We start from the raw sequence: 19,467 nt of genomic DNA, 5'->3' as shown, positions 1-19,467 counted from the left end.
GGAAAATTGGGTTAAAGCAGGAATATTAATACAACATTGACATTGACTCTCCTTTTAACAGCTGATGTCTAAAAATAACATACCCACAAAGGATATTTTTGAAATGTATTCAAAATAGTGGTATAAAGAAGAATCTTGCCCTATTCAGCAGTTATTGCAAAGATATGGAAAAAGCTCTTGGAAAATCAGAGAGCAGTAAATTCATGATAGCTGATGATGATAGCTGTTGGAGATGCAATGAAGAAACAGGGATGTGTGGTTTTAGTTTTGATTAAGTCGTTAATTGTTAAAAGAGGCCATACAAAATGCATACAGGCATATTGGGTATCTATACCAACCCGTCCTCACAAGTGAGTTATTAGGTGAAACTATAGCTTCATAACAGGAAGCGCGACATTATGAAGTCAAAAGAGAAAGTCGGTTTCAGAAGATAGAGAGATGAGTTCAGGAGAGCTTCTTGCAAGCAGCTTATCCAGAGTCAGTTATAGTTCACGTCATATCCCAACTTGGGAATGACAGAGATGATCACTATAGATATTAATGTGTTCCCTTCAGGTATAATAAGATCTCTTATGCTCGTTAGAAGAACATAAAATGTAGTATTGCTGTATGATAGGTTTTTATCTTGATCTCCTTTTTTTTTTTTTCTCCAAAGTGTAATATTGCTTGTGAAGGTGTCATGTCTGTTATTAGTAGCAGTGCAACAGTTTTTGCTTTCAGGTTTGCGAGCAGGAGTAAAAAATGAGTGGGAAACCTCCCCCTGTTGCAGGTGTGCGTGTCCGCGCCGGAAGTTGCTTCAGGAAACCTTCTTCTTCATCCGGGTTGATTTCCAGTCACAGAGCAAGTCAAGATGGCGACTCACATGTCGAGGTGCAGAACCTGGAGTCGCGTTCAAAGGTAACGCGTTTAAAATAAATGCTCACAAATTGACAGCGGGCCGGACTTTGATACGGAGGAACAGTGCGAGCAGCGCATCCGGGATCTTTCGCGCCACGTGGCGTCGTCACGTGTGTCTTCCTCAAGTCAGTTAGCACGGTGCTAAGGAGTTAGCCGCGAGGGAGACTCGGCAGATGTTACATCAGGGATCCGTCATGGAGGTTCACGCTTCAGTGTTACTCAGACAGCTCAGTGTTACACACCAACACGGTACAGTTTGAAATGCTGGTGAACTCGTGTGGTAGACGTCAGCTACAAGCTAAGCATGTTTGATTGTAGTTTAGATCGTTTGATAATTACTCGGATTAAAAGGTGTGAATGTTTCTGCTTTAGTTCAGTAAGTATGGGCTCAAACCGGAGGATGTTTTTGGTACAGATTAATACATGTATTTCATCATCGCGGTGTGGCTGAGATAACTGGTGTTTTAAATGTGAGTCCGGATTGGTGGCGGCAGAAAGAGTTCAGGGTTGAACATCCATCACGTTATTTTGATCACTTTCAAGCCAAAAACAAACAAAAACAAAAAACCATCAGGTCTCTGCTTGATCAATAATACGGATTAACTCTGGTTTGACTGATGCTCTGCGTGAGTCGGGTATAAACTGAGTGTCTGATATATTCAGACGTTTCCACCAGGATGAGCTCTGAGTGTGTGTGTGTGTGTGTGTGTGTGTGTGTGTGTGTGTGTGTGTGTGTGACCTTGTGCTGTCAGTTGATGTTTTTAGACTCACAGGTTTTATTTCTGTCTGTGTGTTTTTACAGTATTTATGTCTACGGAAAGTGACATGCGGTTTAAAAAGCAGTTGTCCCTGTGAACGGTGACTTCACGTGCTGTCATATTTCTACACACTGAAAATGTCCACGTGTAAGCTACTATGACATTGTGGAAACTTGTTTCTTCCCCCCCTTGTGCACCTCAGACTCAGAGCAAAGCCCTATTTCGCTCAGCAGGTGCCATACGAAGTATTACGTTTGTTTAGATTATTCTCCGCCACCACCAACGTTGCTTCACTGTTCTCAAAGGTTCGGGATCGCAGCTTACAGAAAGTACAGCAGCAGCGGCGGCAGATACCCAAACATCTCGCTCTCCACACCGCTGCCTGGGATCCCCAAACCGGTGTTTGCGTCTGTGGATGGTCAAGAAAAATACGAGACCAGGATCACTACTCTAGAAAATGGCCTGAAAGTTGCCTCCCAAAACAAGTTTGGTCAATTCTGCACTGTTGGCGGTAAGTTGTGGCTTTGATATGGAAATGATAATCATCTAGACTTCCCTTTATTGTCTGTCTGAATTGGATGAAATGTGTCTTTCTTTCTTTTTTAGTTTTAGTAAATTCTGGATCAAGACATGAAGCGAAGTACCCGAGTGGAATCGCACACTTCTTAGAGAAACTTGCCTTTTCTGTAAGTACAACACGGTAAACGCTGTAAAATGAAACGTCAGGAAGGTTTCGGTGTGTGAAGTAACGCTGACAACATTTCTATCTGTAGTCCACAGCGCAGTACGGTAGTAAAGATGAAATACTTCTCACATTGGAAAAACACGGGGGGATATGTGACTGCCAAACATCGAGGTATTTAACACATCTCCTGTCTCAGTCTCAGAAAATGTTAAGGATTGTTTGTGGAACAGTATGTTGATTGTTTTTGCGGCGCGTTGTTTGGTTTTGCTGTGCAGAGACACCACCATGTATGCCGTGTCTGCTGAAGTGAAGGGTCTGGACACGGTGGTCAGTCTTCTCTCCGACGCTGTTCTACAGCCTCGCCTGCTCGGTAAGTCCGTCTCTCTTCAGGTGGGTGCGAGGCGTCTCCAGCAGTGAGCTGAACTGTGTTCGTTTACACGCAGATGACGAGATCGAGATGACCAGAATGGCCTTGCGCTTTGAGTTAGAGGATCTAAACATGAGGCCGGACCCCGAGCCGTTACTCACCGAGATGATCCACGCTGTGAGTCACACCTCGTTGGTTTTAACACCGCAAACGCCGGATATCAGCTTAAGTTCACATTAAACAATCCGTGACCCGTGTCAAAGTGTTTTAGCCTCAGGTGAGCATTGATATGTCGGGTTGCTGCAGCAAAAAAAATGTCCGTGCTCATTTCTTTTTGGGATTAGTTTGTTGTAAAGCTGGGTACCAATCTGCAATACTTTTATTGCAGCGACTAAATTGCTTCTCTACTATCTACTTTCAGAAAGTGCCTTGTCATTCGGTACCACATTTTGAAACCTTTGTCTCCATTAACATGCTTTTGTTTTAAAATGCATAGCTTTTGCTGTGTTTACTCAGGAGTTAACCTCAAGCGTGTCAGCCACAACGTCCACAGCGTCCACAATATCCACAGCATCCACAGCATCCACAATATCCACAGCATCCACAGCGTCCACAACGTCCACAACATCCACAGCATCCACAACTTCCACAACATCCACAGCATCCACAGCATCCACAACGTCCACAGCGTCCACAACTTCCACAACATCCACAGCATCCACAGCATCCACAACGTCCACAGCGTCCACAACATCCACAGCATCCACAGCATCCAGCATACGGAGCTTCTGCTTGGTCGGCCCGCCTTCATAGAGAAAATCCTTCGGTTTCAACTGGAGTAAATCTCACGTTAAAACATCTTATTTCAAACTCATTATTCATCACATGCCTGTCTGAGTTGTTTTGCGCTGCAGTAATTTCAAGTTTGTCTCCAGTCAGTGTCTACTGATAGCACGTGAGGCGTTTAGGGGACATATGTTAATTGTAGCTACAGAAGACACGGAAGACACTGCCCTCTCCAAACTGCATGAAAACTAAAGATGTGTAGCGTAATGCGTGATGTAATTTTCTTTTATTGAAAAAAAATGTTTCACATTAAATTGTTATCGAGAAAAGTGTTGTTCGGGAATCAGTATCAGAGTCAAGACATTGGTAATGGACACAAAACTTTGGTAGTTTGATGACTAATAAAATGTCAGAAATTTGGACAGGACTCGGTTTCATCTTAATGTTAACATTAATGCTTGATAATTGACCAAATTGAAGTGATCCTAAGAAATATATCAAGTTAAATCTTTAAACTAATAATCTTCAAGGTTTTCCTACAAATAAATGTGTGTTTGAGTCCCTCTCTATCACTGACTGAATGAATGAATGCAGTACGTGACTGTTCGGTGTTTGTTTCTAGGCTGCATATCGAGGCAACACAGTCGGACTCCCTCGCTTTTGTCCCGCAGACAACGTAGACACGATCGACCAGAAGGTGCTTCACGGCTACCTGAGGAACTACTACTGTCCTGAGCGCATGGTGCTGGCCGGAGTGGGCATCGAGCACGAGCAGTTGGTCGACTGCGCCAGGAAATACCTGCTGGATGTGAAGCCAGTGTGGGGGACGAGCACGGAGCCCAACGTGGACCTCTCTGTGGCTCAGTACACCGGCGGCATCATCAAGGTCACTTCATGTTTACAACTGTTTGGTCTCCGTTGCTGATTTGGTCCGAAATGTTTCTTCAGGATTGAAGATGGTGAAAGAGTCCATGTTGCATTTTCATAATTACAGAATTATGGTTTCACTGAAGCAGCAGAAGAACTATAGAAGTGATTTCAATGCATTTAACCTGAAGTCACGGTTGGCAAAAAATACTTGAATTAACATCCGTGAAAGAGTGACACAAGGTTTTTTTTTAATTTTTTTTTTAGGGAAACAAAGTCAGGATAAATTATTACAAATCAATCCAATGTATATGCTTGACAATTGAATAGGTCTGTATTGCATGTAGAAAAATTATATCTATCCAAGCTGCTCCTTAATGTTTTTTTTTCAATTATTTTTATTCATATTTTTACTCAAAATAACAAACATCAACATTTTTATCAGACCTCCACTTAGTGCAGTACAATTTTTCATGTTATTTTAACTAAATAACCATGTAAACAAACTAAAAGATGTCTTTATAAATAGTTCTTATTAATTTCATTTAGTGCAGGATTGTCATAAGATTGTCTTATAATCAATTCTACTTCAATTTGGTGTTTTAGCTTTAATGTTTACAGTCACAACAAACAAAAATCACAATTGTACTTCATCACAGTTCCCCGAGTGAACTCGCTGTATTTAATTTCAGTTTATTTTTTAGGCGTTGTATCCGATTTGTAGTATTGAATGCAGCTTTGTTACTACCGTCTTCCGAAATGCTACATTGCTTTGACTTTACAGGCTGTTGTGCTACTTTTGATTTTAAAACATTTCCACGCTGCACACATCTTGGTCCGCATGTACGCCACACGCCAGCGTACGCTCTGCATCCTCCCACAAATCCTGCTCTTCTTTATGACACCCTGCAACAGTTGATGTACAACCAAAGAAGGGTCTAAATATATCTCCGTACAGCTGCTAACGATCAGTTGAAAATGTTTTGATCGACCTCGATACCGGTCCTTGACATCGCCTCGGGACATCAGGGCATCCCTCGTCCGAACGTTTCGATTGGAAGTATTTGGAGCTATACGAGCATTGCGGCAGCTCATCCTGAAGGTCGAATGATAATAATGATGATGTTTTTAATCCGTTAGATGGAGAAGGACATGTCCGACGTGAGCCTCGGCCCCACCCCGATCCCAGAGCTGACCCACATCATGATCGGCCTGGAGAGCTGCTCCTTCCTGGTGGGTGTTTGGAGAGTCTCGGAGAGTCTCCGGTCGGGTGCCCGACGCATGCTAAGTAAACGAAAAAAACATGTTTTCCGTTCACAGGAGGACGACTTCATCCCATTCGCAGTTCTCAACATGATGATGGGTGGAGGCGGCTCGTTCTCTGCCGGAGGGCCGGGGAAAGGCATGTTCACCCGCCTCTACCTGAACGTGCTCAACAGGTGAGAGTCTCAGCCTCAATCCTCCGTCGCTGTAATTCAGGACAGCGGTTTGTTTAGTGCTCACTGACTGTTGCATTTTTGTCGCAGGCATCACTGGATGTACAACGCCACCTCCTACCACCACAGCTACGAGGACAGCGGCCTGCTGTGCATCCACGCCAGCGCCGACCCGAGACAGGTCGGTGTAGACTCGGGACAGCAGCGAACCACAAATTCAAAACGATTGCTGATTCAGCAAAAAGAAACGAGGGCTCTATGTTCTTTACTCACTGAGCTCTGATTGAAACGGTGGAGCGGACTGGTTTTCACTAACGACAACAACAACAACAACAACAAAAAAGACAAGCAGAGGAAGTGATGTCAGCAGTTATTTTTGAATGGTTGGTCCATACATTTTTCATACATTCCTCTCCAGGTGCGGGACATGGTGGAAATTATAACCAGAGAGTTCATTCAGATGGCTGTCAACGCAGGAGAGGTAACGATCACCACAGCTCTGCTCTTAATGCTGCTGCACAATCAACCTGAAACAACTTGTACAGTGTATGACATATTGTTTCCCCAGATGGAGCTGGAGAGGGCCAAGACTCAGCTCAAGTCCATGCTGATGATGAACCTGGAGTCGCGGCCGGTTATATTTGAAGATGTTGGTCGGCAGGTTCTCTCCACGGGAAAGAGGAAGCTGCCCCACGAGCTGTGTGATCTAATAAGTAAGAACTCGCAGAACGCTCGTGGTGTTTCTTCGTGATTTATCGTAAGTCGTTGGGATACTAATTAATCATCGAATCGTTTCCAGGCAAAGTGACAGCCAGCGACATCAAGAGAGTGACCACCAAGATGCTGCGCAGTAAGCCGGCGGTCGCGGCTCTCGGAGACCTGACGGAGCTGCCGTCGTACGAACACATCCAGGCCGCCCTGTCTAGCAAGGACGGACGTCTTCCCCGCATGTACCGCCTCTTCCGATAGACACCCCGTCGCCATTCAGCCGCCACCGGCTAACATCACTGTAAATTAACTGGACTTGAAGATTACACTAGTGTTCCCTCCCAACACAGGACTCGGCACAGCTCACTCGGGGGGGGGGGCACTAACACCTGGGCTCTGACCCGGACCTCCGCCAGAGGGGATTTTAAAGAAACTATACATTGTGCTCTACGGTAATCTTAGTCTGCATACAGATGGACAATCTGTATTTGTTGTTTATGAGCGGGAAGCCATACATTATTATTTTCTAGGCTGGTGTGCAGAGGTCGATTTTTAAAGGGACAGTTCACCCCGAAGCCACAATTGTCATGCGAGTCACTCATTGCAAAACCCCAATACCAACCTCTCCTGCATAAATGAATGGTGTTACACCGCAAATCCTCAAAGTAAAACATGTTTTGTAGTAGGTAAGAGACTTTTCACTGCTGCATTACTTTCCTCAGTTTAAAGACTTGTCAGCTCTGAAAAAATTCCTCTCTTTTACCCACGCCAAAAAAAAAAAAAAAGTAGTCACAATTATATGACGGTGTTTAATAATGTCGTCTCAGGGATGCGCAGCCAAATATCGGATGAATCGCAATGACTTTAGAAAATTCTGGATCAGTGACAAAGTTTCCTGTTCAATGTAAAGTTTGAAGAGAAAGTCGGTGTGTCGGTGTTTTATGGTCGTGTTGATGCTCTTGCAAGCGACCTGAATTATACAGCCCCGGAGTGGGAGGAGCCACCGCTGCACTAATATGGCGTTTCCGCCACGAGCCCAATGAGCTTAGCGTAAAGACTGGAAAAGGAGTGAAGACTTCAGCCTGATCCTGTCCGTCCACCCGCATCCGGACAGCTCACAAATAAACAGCTTTTTGTTTATTCTGTGCAAAATTCTAAGTATAAGGGTTCATCACCCTCATCAAGCGTAAAGTTGTCGTTTTTTTTGTTTTGTTGTTTTTTATCCAAAAGGATATCACGTGTTAATAAGAGGGCGCCAGCAGGCCAGCTGTCTCCGTGGGGTTGTTTGTGCTAAACTAACTAGCAGCTGCCGGCGCGTTGTTGTGCTGCATTCACGTAACCTCGTTGAAATAGGAGGGGGGGGAATCACCCACACTTGGATGAGTGTTTGTACATTAGTCCTGGGTGGGTCGCGAAATAGCTAACCGGGTAGTCACCCCCAGTTAAACAGCCTAAATGAGCTTGTTTTGTTTGTACAAATAAACAGTGAATAAGTCCTGTACAATTGTTTAAATCGACTTGTTTTGAGTTTATTTTTGAGGAACTGCTTTGTGTTGCATTTGAGAACAGGTTGTTCCGCTTTCAATGACGGTTTTCACAATGTTACCTGAACGCAGCATCAACACAAACAAGACTTTGGAGGATGTCGTTTGATACTGGACATTTCAAAACGTGTAATACACACTGAAGGGTTTGTCTCCGGCTTCTGACTGCAGTAAATGTACACGTGAACTCTCAGCATCTGTATACCACCTGGTAAATAAATGTAATTACATGAATAAAATAGTATATTTTAAAGGTCTTGTTTTGTACCATCATGAGCAGAATTCAGAAAACAGACAGGTATGTTTTAAAACGTTTATTATGGGCTGTTACTTCTTAAGTGACATAAAAGATGAGAGGTCCTGATGAGATGAAAACAAGACCTACAGGCACTTTTTTTTTTTTTTGGAGCAGACCGCTCCTCATGCTGGGAATGCAAGTTCAGTAATGTGTTACATACAGTACATGGATGATTTATGAGCTTAGACAACAGTGAGCTGGACGGTAAGGCATCGAGTTAGTCTGTTGCGAAGGATCACTTGGCCTAAGAGGAGAAATATTTGTGACAGGTGTTTACAGTATAAATAAAATGTGTGATTTCCTTAAAGAAACGTAATGAAAGCGTTAAATAAATTGAATCTCCCTGAATTTTAACAGTAACTCCTAACAAGATGTAACCACATTCATTAGTGTCTTGCTCTTGAAACTACACAATATATTTGAACTCATGATGGAAATAATGTGACACCCGCTCAGACTCTAAAAAACCCCAGCAAAATTCAAGTCAATTGCAGACACCTAAATGTTTACTGAACTTATGTTTAGTGCGCTATCTGATGATAAAACCACAAGGCATTCGAACACTGATAAAAACATGACATTACAAGACATGATGCTTTTACAAAATAAAGAGGAAATGGATGCAGTTACAGAGTCTGTAAGGTTAAATCAGTCCACACTTGAGCATGTGACTGAACGGTAAGCCACAACGGCGGCCCCCCTCCCAACCTGTCCCTGTCATGTTTGAGTAAAGGGGGCTGAATAAATAAAAGGCCAGACTACTGCTGTGTCTGCAAACCTCTCTTGTCTGCCTGACCTCAAGGTCCCTGCCCTCAAGTACAGCCAGCTTGGCCAGGACACCGTGCTGCTCAGTGACCACGCCCACCACCGGGCTCAGTGTGGTTAAGACAACTCTGGTTTCCTTTTGGTCCTTTTCCCCCGTTTCTGGCACAGTTCGATCCGGCCCAGCCTGGTGTGGTCTAGCCTGGAGTGCTCGTCTGAATGTGTTAGGAGATGGTGCAGATGGTGCTGCTGCTTTCGTTCTTCATGGCCTCCCTCCTCTTCAGCTCCCTGCTGATCCTCCTCTTGATGCCCTCCAGGTACAAGCCTCGGTCAAACTGTCCCGCTCCCAGAGGAATACTGACACACACACACACACACACACACACACACACACACACACACACACACACACACACACACACACACACACACACACACACACACACACACACACACACAGAGGGAAATATAGTACACAACAATGCAGAAAGTGTCATTTGTGATTTTAGGATTTTAAGAAAATGCATAAAAATTACGACCATTACGAAAAGCAACAACAAAAAACCACATTTGCAGGAGTTTAAAACACAATGTAATTTGTAGCTGCAAAGCGGCCGTGTTCACTGGAATTTGTAGAAAGTCTCTACTCTTTCTCAACCTCAACCTAAAGGAAAGTGATACCACTGTGCATTGTTTATCATTACAGGCACTGTTCCCAGCTGGCGATACCATACCCAGGTACCCAGGATGCATTGAGAACGTATTGAGATCCGATCTGTTCAGACCACCTCCGCAGGTGGACGGGGAAACGTGTGACCACAACCTTTTAGCAGTGTGAACGCGAATGTGTGTCCTGGGCCACATCTAAGGACCACCTACTCAAATGTCATTCTCTCAGCAATAGAAATAATATCCAACAGAAGAAATATCCTGAGTGATTCTGCCAAGAGCAGCTGAACTGGACAAAAAGTCAAAGATTTACCTTCAAAACTGAACTGGTGGCTATAAAACAGCTGTTTACTGAATAAAAACAGAGGCTGTCCACCTGACGCTTGTTTTACCAACGCCTCCTCTGGGTTTAGTATTTTTCATTTCTGTTTCTACTGCTGTGGAAAAGCCCCGCACACTCGCACAGTTCATCTATCCATCGCAGCACAGAGCCTTAAACGACATGATCCGGCCGAGCCTGACGGTTCAGGTTGTAAATTACAAACTTGAGTGTTCAGACATGTACAAACATAAAATAAGCCACACATTTCTAACAGACGGAGCATTAAGATGAGGCTCAAGTGAGCAAAGATGTCTCACTGTGTTAACTGCCTGTTGCGTTGACTCTTCTCTCTTTGCATTTCTGTACAGGTTCACCTGTTTATTTACGTGATGTTGGTGTTCATTTGCATATAGAGCAAGGAAGTGGAACATGATCGCAAGCGGTCACTCGATGAACACATGGAGACACATTCTAACACCAGCTGTGATCAGACGTACTTAGAGCCCTTGTGATCGGATCACCCAGGACGTATATGACAATAGCAGGTATGAACAGGGCCTGTGTGACCTCCGATCCGTCAACATATTTTAAGGCATGTTTTAGAGTGTCAGCGGGACTCACTTGTCTCTTCCCGGCCTGAGTTTGACCTGAAAGACACCGACGACGGGCCGGTGGTCTGAAGTCTTGATGTTCGAGCAGCTGGTGTATTTGAAGACTTTTATGTCATCAGCCTGCCTGTTCCTGAACAGGATCCTGTCCTGGGAACACAAACAGAGAGGTTCAACCCTGCTCAGAGTCACCAGTCAAGTTTACACTTAAATAAGAGAAACTGAAACGTCTCTAAAAATGATTAAAAAAAAACCTGGATGTCTTATTTTGGTGGCTAGAATAACAGAGCATCTGATTATCTTGAGTCATGTGCAGCTTGATGTTCTGCTTCTTCTTACTGTGTATGAAGGAGTTCTCTGTTTGGATGTCGTGTCGTAGATATCGCAGCCGATGTCAAACTTGTACGTGGGGAAGAAGTGGATCGGTGCCTCTTGGAAGCCTTTGAAGATTGAACCTGGAGGGAAGAAAACAATCCGCAGGGTGAGAATCAATCACACACAACGACCTACTTCTATAAAAACGTTTCTACATGTCAAAGCTGTAGCCTCCTACGTGCGTACCGTCTTTCATTTCCTTGGAGAGCTGGTCGTGCTCCAACAGAGGGTCCATGTCGCTACCGACCGTGCGGTTCATGATGGTCTCCACATCAACCCGGTCTTTACTCAGCCGGAAGTTAAAATCTCCAAACCAGAAGACCTGGTCGAATCTCGTGGTGACGTCAGCTACGATTCAAAGAGCCATCGTTCATTTATTATCAAAGATTAGTCTTTCAGGCATCAAAGCTTTAATCACAGCTCGGTGAATCATGGATCACTGCTGGGACAAAGATGGTCATTGACATAAAGCTAAAAATATACATCCCACTGGCAGAATGCTGCATGTTCGGTGCAGCAACCGTCCTGATTGTTTTCATTTTCCACCTCTTTCCCACAACGTAACTCCAGGGAGTCTTACTTGGTGTGGAGCGGTACGGGTTGGTGTCTGGGAGTCCTTTCGGGAGAGCTAGAGCCTCGACGATCTTGTTGTAGTCCAGTATTCTCTCGTAAACTTTGGCATCTCCAGCTGAGAGAAGAAGAGAAAAGCCCATCAGAAACATGAGAGACTGTTTGTGTTGCGTCTTTGCAAAACCAGTGTGAAAAGGTTTTGACCCCACCGCTACAACCTTCCTGAAAAATCACTCCCTCAGTGTGACGCCTCCCTGACCGTTGAAACCTCCTACTCACAGGTAAAATGGGATGTGATGAAGAGGAAGGAGGTGCCGAAAAAGGTGAAGGCGATGCCCACAGCCCCTTTAGTCTTGATCTGAGAGATGATCCTGGTTGTGACTGTGGCGTGCTCCACCTCTGTGGGGGGGGTCAACAAAACGTGTGTTGCGGTGGGTGATTGACAGAACAAATGTACATGTGCAGAGTACGAAGAGCAACAGGATGAGTCGGACTCCTTTAGCCGATGATGATGATCCAGCATCTGATTACTAACATACAAGGTGCGATCAGAAATCAATCTTGTTGTGAACGAGGAGAGCGAACGGAGAAAGTCTTCCAAATGAAATCGCTTGATGGACATGAACACCTGTGGTACGTGCACATTTCACCGTGGGCTTAAAACGTGAGCAGAGAGCTCACATCAAATGTTGTGTGTCCAACTCCGGAAATCAGCATCAGAGATCCTTGAAATGCTTCAGATAACCTGCGGCGATAAAAGAAAGGAGCCTGGTGAGCTCTTCTGTGTGATGTGATGTGCAGTTCAAGAGGGGCGGGACGTTCCTGCCCGAGACCGGAACAGTGCATCAGGTCAGGAATGAAACTGGGTGGGTTTTCCTTGACATCAGCAGGGTTGGGCACCGTGAATTTAACGCCCAGGTTCGTCTGTCAACACCGAGTTCTGCTGCGACCTTATGAGGCGTCGGAGGGAAAACTTGAAACACTCGCTCACGAAGGTTATTGCTTCCACCTGCTCTGTTCACATCGCTGGGCTTCCATCCATTCGTGCACAGCAGGACCGTCTTTTTGATCGCACCTTGTACGTAATAACAGGGTTTCTGCAGGTTCACCATATTACATTTAAGACTAATACGACAAAAATCCAATTTAACCCGTTTCCATCCAAAGTATTAAATAAATCAATGAACAGCAGTTGGTAAGAGAAGAGTTAGTTACTAAATGTAAGGATTTATTAACATTTATGCAATTTGTATTTTTGAGTACTTCCCAGTTATATATTATAGTCTGAGCTTCAATGATTAGTCAATGAATCCACAATTAAATATCTGAACTACTTTAATATGCAGTTATTTGGAGTTCAGGAGAACATCTGATGATTGCAGCTTTCAAATGGGAGAATGTGTTGCTTTTGTCTCACATGGTGGCAAATTTAATGCATTCTCAGGTTTCAGCTTCTCAAATGGATTTTTGGTCAGAAAAAACAAAGCATTCATAGTTTTGATAACACTTTTCACTCTTTTTGACATTTGTCAGAGCCCATGAGTAATTCATTAACGGAGAAAATAATCATCCACGTAAAAATTAAAGATCTTTACAGTAAAAATGTTTTTAAGGTATTTTTTATGGAATCTAAATGACAACTTGCCTTTCCATTAATTAGGATTAGATACATCACAATCACTACCCCAAGCAAATATAAACAATGGAGTGATATCATCTGACTTTATTTCATCCCAAACTGATTCCCGACTTACCTGAGCAGAACCAGATGAGGTCTCTTCTGACAAATACAGTGAGATACAAAACACCATGTGATGCTGCATATAGCATGACGTAGTAAGGTCCCAGAGTCTCCTGAAGACGGATCTCCCACTCCCTCCTGCACACACACAGGCACATGCATACCAGTTAACAGCCCTGATAGAGTAATCAATCACAACAACCCAGCTTTTAATTCTAACATACCTGTCAGGACAGCCCTCCTGGACCCCAATAATATAAAAGTCTTGCACAAATTCAGAGTCTGTTGGAAGGAGGAGATCATCTAAGTTGGATGGAAGGCCCTGAAAACCACAGAAACTTGGTTACAACTTGTAGTCTGAGCTTGTGTTTACAGTGATTAGACTTTAAATGGTTCTTGGTCTGTGAGACGCTGCAGAGTCCCGATCTCCTCCCACCTTTTCTCCCTGCATGTTCCAAGTGGCGATGTAGATCCCCACTCTCCTGTTGGGGAAGTAGCGGTCCAGCTCCTCAGCCCCGAGCAAGGCACCGCTTCCCAGCACGCTGCCCTCCAGGAAGCTCCTGCAGGAATGAAATGAATAAATGTGTAGCCTGGTGCAATTTAAATGACACAGGACACAAACTGGACTCAGCGCTCTCTGTTTCTTGACTCTCAGAATATGAGAGAAGCATTAATTAGATTTGGAGTATTCAAATAGTTGTAATTTTATAACCCTTGGCAAACTGAAAGAACCTGAATACATCTAATACAGTAAAACAAGCTGATGCATTAAACCAGCACATAAACACAGTGAATACGCTCAGTGTATAAATTCAGCACATAAACTCTGCATGAACGCAGTGCATGAACTCAATTCATAAATGTAAAGCAGACCAAAGTATACTCTGTGCATAAACTACTGCATAACCTCCATCCATAATCTGAGGCATGAACTCAATGCATAAAAAAAACCTCATATCAGCGGGGAGCATGAACGTGTGTATCAAATATTAACAGCAGGAAAGACATCAAGGCTGCTTAAAAGTAAAAATATGACTTAGTGACTCGGGGCTGACCAGAGATGTATCGTACTAAAACTACAGACAGAGAACCAGTTATGTCCTCCGTCTGGTCAAAACCTGTGCTGATCGAGCATCTCCTCGTAAACCATCCTCCACGCTGCTATGTTCCTGTTTCTCTTGAAGATGTGAGCAACCTACAGGCTCAAAGTGAAAACTGTCTGGAGGATATGATTCTGGAAAAATGAACGGTCGGCGTAGCTCAAACACAAACTACTGCTTTTGACCCAAATGTGCGATGTGACTCGGCCCCACCCAGAGGGAAAAAAAACAGTAATATAGTGGAGTGTAGTGGATATGAGACATCATATCTGATTCTCATGTCGTACATGTGCAGAGAATAGAAGCCTGGCGGACCTCATCCCGACACACAAATTAAGACATATGTGCTACTGCATGACTGTATTATAGTTTCAAAGGATACAAATATGGAGATTGACTTCTAAATTTAGTTTCACGGCGTCACTGGCCTACGGTCGATACCCTTTAAAAGAGACCAGCATCTTATAGCCCTCAGACACCAGAGGGAGTAAGCCTAACAAAAAAAAAAGCCATCATACCCAACTGGATTACATCATCTACAGGGTCTCCTATGCTTACTGTACCTTTTCCTCACATCCTGGGGACTGATGGGGCTCAGCACGCTGTAGGTGGACCTCATGGAGTTGACAGAGACACTGTCCGAACCCATGTTCTCCAGAAGCCGGCTGTCGCTCAGGTTCCTGTGGAGTCTTTTTCCGAGCTTCTCTCTGGCCGACACGCCATAATCCAAACAATCCCTGTCAATCCTATTAGCTGCCCTCAAAGTGGTTGACGCAAAGCTCCTCTCCAAAGCAGGCAGCGGCCCCGAGGGCTGCACGGGAGACAGGCCGGATATCCCCCGACGGTCTGTGGGGTCACTCTGCTGGCTGCGCGGCCTCCTTTCATACTCCGAGAGACTGCTCCCTCTGTCTCTGAAGACCGGGGATCCTCTGGTAGCAGCAGACCGGGGTCTCGCGTTGGAGTCCTTCCTGACGCCGGCGGCGCCGCTGACAACAAACCCGCTTGGAGCCGGAACCGCTTGGTCCTCTCTCAGCGAGTCTGTGGAGGATCCGGTCTCAGCTGGGTCACTGAGACTCTCCTGGCTGCTCCTCAGCCTCCTGGCTCTCACGGTCTCCTCCACGGAGACACTTCTGCCGGACTTGGACAGCCTGGGTACGGAGGGGGGCCGAGGCTGGTACGGACTGACCTCCCCCCCCGCGTTTCGAGCAGTGAGCGTCAGGTCATCGCCGTGCTCCTTGTGGGATTTGACATCTAGCAGGGAGGTCGCGGGTGGCCTGACGTCATTGGCGACGGAGTCTCCTTCTCCAGGAGCCCCGCGGGACACGCGGAGGAGGGCGCAGTCCTCTCCATTCTCCGTCATCCTGTCCTCATGTCCTCATGTCTCAGACCAAGCTGTCATCGCTCGGCGGCTTGAACACCTGCAGAGTTGAATATGTTTCAGTGAAACGTGGAGGCCTTCGTGTTTCCTCTTTCATCATCAGACACGACAAACACCGCGACGATGAATCATGAATCATGAAACATGAAACATGAAACACGAGTGATGAGATCACAACTTAATTGAAGCTGAATACTGACGCGAACAAACATCATTGAAGGTGAGCTGTCTGGATTCTTGTGAACTTTAGACGTATACATTTAGACGCAGAACTAAAAAAAAACCAAAAACACAAGTTGAATCATGTTCTTAACTAACTCATCATCTGCTTTAAACAATACGTTTTCATTATAACACGCTGATTTAACTTAGCGGTGCTAAAATGCTATCAAAACAGTAGCAATAGACCCAAAGAAGCTAGCCGCGCTAACTAACGTGTAAAGCGAGCGTTTTAATAATCGTATTAATAAACAGGTGATGTCGGTGGTTCCTGTTCCTCTGTACGAACGACGTCTTACACCTTTATCAGCCTGAAGACACGTTACCTTCTGTGAACTGTTGGTTTCGGAGTGGCTAATTAATCAGTAGCTCTTTGATTTCCTTAGCAACGTTTGACAACACAGAGTTTGTAACCAAGAGAGTCAGAATGAGAGTCCGCGAGGTTTCACAGCGCCCCCCGCGGCCGAGAGGAGGAATTACACCAACGCGTTTATTGCCCACCTCTGGAATAAAACGGAATACGTACAGGTTGAACACTTCGTCCGTCATGGACTAAATGGATTCATGGCAATAAAACGCTTAAAGGCGCCTGTTGGTACATAATTGTATTATGAAAGTTAAACTAGTATTTGATAGGATTCATACAACAAAATAAGGGAATAAATCACAGGCTGCATTTTAATAGGTTACCCCTTCGTCCCAATAAAATATGTTACCACTTTACCTTCCTAATGTGACTGTTTTATGTCTTTTCTTCTCTTAATTCAATTCCAGTGTTTGGAGTCATACATTTGTCAGGATGAGAAGAAACCTCACCGTCCATGACATTATTTACTTTTAATGTACAGGAAAAAAAAGAAGTCTGAGGATAAAAGTTAGAGAATAAATGATGAATTTCAGACACTTACAAACACACACACACACACACACACACACACACACACACACACACACACACACACACACACACACACACACACACACACATGCTTGTCTCTTTATACTGGTGAGGACACTCATTGACATAATGCATTCCCTAGCCCCTTACCCCAACCTTAATCATCACAACTAAATGCCTAACCTCAACCCGTACCCTAACCTAATTTAACACTAACCCTAAAACCAAGTTACAACCCTCTAATTGCACTTTGAAGTAGTGAGGACAAGCCTAAATGTCCTCACAAAGTCTGTTTGTCCTCATAAATATGTTTTTTTTTTACGTATGATAGCAATACACACACACACACACACACACACACACACACACACACACACACACACACACACACACACACACACACACACACACACACACACACTTATGTGCCATAATTTAAATATTTTTACATTTTTCGCATGACATCTGTTTAATGGATCCAAACATCACTTCAATCAATCAATTCACCAACCCTGCCCTCCTGCACTATAAATACCTCATTCATTTTAAAAGTTTCCTTGCGTGTTTTAATTAAACCATAGACGTTTTCCACAGGCACTCCATCATGCTACACACTGTGTCAGGAACAAAGAAACAACAGGAACAAATTTTGTTGCTGACACACCAGTGTGTGTCGCACTGAGTGAACCCTATCAAGGTGTGCCCTCTGATTGTTAACCCTTTCACCCTCCCTCTGACCCCTCATTGTATGAGAAATAGCCACTGAAAGTTTCCCTGACCTCACTGGCCCCTGGAAATGTGGACAATCCCTCCATATTCTGTGAATTTCGATGTCATTGTTGCTGGCTTCGGGAATTTGGACAAAGGGCCTGTCCGTGGGTCAGGTATAAAAGCAAAGGGTTAAACCAGGTAGAGGTACAGAGAGGTGCAAGAGCAAGGACAGCAGCATCACAAGCAGCATCACAAGCAGCAGCAGCCGCAGCAGCGACAGTCAATTTACCAGCAAAATGACTTCCACTGGAATGAACAGCATGAACAAGGTACGTTTTCCATTTCTAAACCTCGGCGCGCTGTGGCTCCTGGTGCTGTAACTGACACCAAATCCATTTGCTAACCAAAGTCTCTCTCCCACAGATCATCTTCTATGAGGAAAGGAACTTCCAGGGTCGTTCCTATGAGTGCATGAGCGACTGCCCCGACATGTCCTCCTACATGAGCAGGTGCCACTCCTGCAGGGTGGAGAGAGGCTGCTTCATGGTGTACGACCGCAACAACTACATGGGCAACCAGTACTTCATGAGGAGGGGCGAGTACGCTGACTACATGAGCATGATGGGCATGAGCGACTGCATCAGGTCCTGCCGTATGATCCCCATGGTGAGATCTCCTGCCTGGTTAGATTTACTGTAGATGACACCTGACACTGAAATGTTCTGTGTTGAACCCGCTCTGTCTTCTGCTCCACAGCACAGGGGATCCTACAGGATGAGGATCTACGAGAGGGAGAACTTCGGAGGCATGATGAATGAGCTGATGGACGATTGCGACAACATCATGGACCGTTACCGCATGTCCAACTGCATGTCCTGCAACGTGATGGACGGTCACTGGCTGATGTACGAGCAGGCCCACTACAGAGGCAGGATGATGTACATGAGGCCCGGCGAGTACAGGAACTTCATGAACATGGGCATGAGCGGCATGAGGTTCATGAGCATGAGGCGCATCACCGACTCCTGCTACTAGACTCTCTCTGCACTAAATAAAGCTGTCATAAACTGAACTGCTGCTGTGTTGAAGTCATTGTTTGCTCTGTTCCAATTCACAGTTTACACAAATCAAAGATGGTCAGTGTCAACTTCCTTTGTAAATCACAGGGTGAATAGCTGGAGGCTATAACTGCGTATCAAGGCCACATGGTGGAAAATAAATTAGAGGCATCTTGCATTTTATGAATAAAAGTAGAAATGTCGAGAACAAAGTCAAACTGTCAGTATTAGTGCCAGGCATTGTGCCATCTTGGGCCAAGTAATACATACTCTTATACTTATAGTTACACTGTCTTGGTCTAGAATATTAACCAACATGCTTTATGTAGCAGAAGCAGGATCTGTTTCTGATCCTTGTGGTGAACTAGACAGGATGAAATGATCTGTGTCTTGTTTCAGAACCACTCAAACATGCACTGGCCAGCTTCTGCCGAGCAGCTGATGATTTGGAGCGGCTGATCCACAAACGTACGCACATTCATGTACAGACATTTTGTTGTGGTTTTTACCGTCCAGCTAGAAATTAATGCCAGCCTAATTTCTGTCTCTGTGCCTCTTCTTTGTCAGGCTGCTGAAGGTCCGAAGGATCAATGATCAGCTCATGTTGCTGGACCGAGCTTTCTTGAACCTTCTGGCCTTCCCAGTTAAACATGGATGCAGGTAAGAAGATGATGCGTTGCCCCAGAGAGCACAAGGTTTTAGGTATGTGG

General features: G+C 44.7%; 3 protein-coding genes across 5 annotated transcripts; 2 read left to right on the top strand and 1 right to left on the bottom strand.

Annotated features, from left to right (window-relative positions):
- Window positions 1–818: 818 nt before the first annotated feature.
- Window positions 819–8,301, top strand: pmpca (peptidase, mitochondrial processing subunit alpha). The gene is made up of 13 exons (XM_069706509.1): window positions 819–897; window positions 1,961–2,166; window positions 2,262–2,341; window positions 2,429–2,511; window positions 2,616–2,710; window positions 2,784–2,884; window positions 4,116–4,379; window positions 5,501–5,593; window positions 5,681–5,799; window positions 5,887–5,977; window positions 6,215–6,277; window positions 6,365–6,509; window positions 6,596–8,301. Exons 1-13 carry the CDS (start codon window positions 851–853, stop codon window positions 6,763–6,765), a joined length of 1,557 nt encoding a protein of 518 aa, XP_069562610.1. The 5' UTR covers window positions 819–850; the 3' UTR covers window positions 6,766–8,301.
- A 48-nt stretch (window positions 8,302–8,349) lies between these two features.
- On the bottom strand, window positions 8,350–16,499 carry inpp5e (inositol polyphosphate-5-phosphatase E). 2 transcript variants are annotated; one of them, XM_069706507.1, is made up of 11 exons: window positions 16,417–16,499; window positions 15,057–15,911; window positions 13,830–13,953; window positions 13,618–13,715; window positions 13,407–13,531; window positions 11,932–12,051; window positions 11,663–11,770; window positions 11,269–11,430; window positions 11,047–11,162; window positions 10,721–10,857; window positions 8,350–9,465 (listed from the first exon to the last, which is right to left on the bottom strand). In XM_069706507.1, exons 2-11 carry the CDS (start codon window positions 15,851–15,853, stop codon window positions 9,333–9,335), a joined length of 1,920 nt encoding a protein of 639 aa, XP_069562608.1. In that variant the 5' UTR covers window positions 15,854–15,911; window positions 16,417–16,499; the 3' UTR covers window positions 8,350–9,332. The 2 variants fall into 2 exon arrangements, with proteins under 2 accessions (XP_069562608.1, XP_069562609.1); XM_069706508.1 differs by lacking the exon at window positions 11,932–12,051.
- Window positions 16,500–16,654: 155 nt separating this feature from the next.
- On the top strand, window positions 16,655–18,734 carry LOC138625529 (gamma-crystallin M2-like). Of its 2 annotated transcripts, none has more exons than XM_069706511.1 (3): window positions 16,655–16,681; window positions 18,123–18,365; window positions 18,456–18,734. In XM_069706511.1, the coding sequence occupies exons 1-3, from the start codon at window positions 16,655–16,657 to the stop codon at window positions 18,732–18,734; spliced, it is 549 nt and encodes a 182-aa protein (XP_069562612.1). The 2 variants fall into 2 exon arrangements, with proteins under 2 accessions (XP_069562612.1, XP_069562611.1); XM_069706510.1 differs by lacking the exon at window positions 16,655–16,681 and adding an exon at window positions 17,996–18,028.
- The last annotated feature ends 733 nt before the right edge of the window (window positions 18,735–19,467 follow it).

Source organism: Brachyistius frenatus, unplaced genomic scaffold (genome assembly GCF_029030835.1).
Source record: "Brachyistius frenatus isolate BFR_SWC_R1_liver_20210118 unplaced genomic scaffold, ASM2903083v1 Contig_63, whole genome shotgun sequence".
Taxonomy (NCBI): domain Eukaryota; kingdom Metazoa; phylum Chordata; class Actinopteri; family Embiotocidae; genus Brachyistius; species Brachyistius frenatus.
Note: the sequence above shows the minus strand (reverse complement) of the source record. Positions and strands in the feature narration are given on the sequence as shown.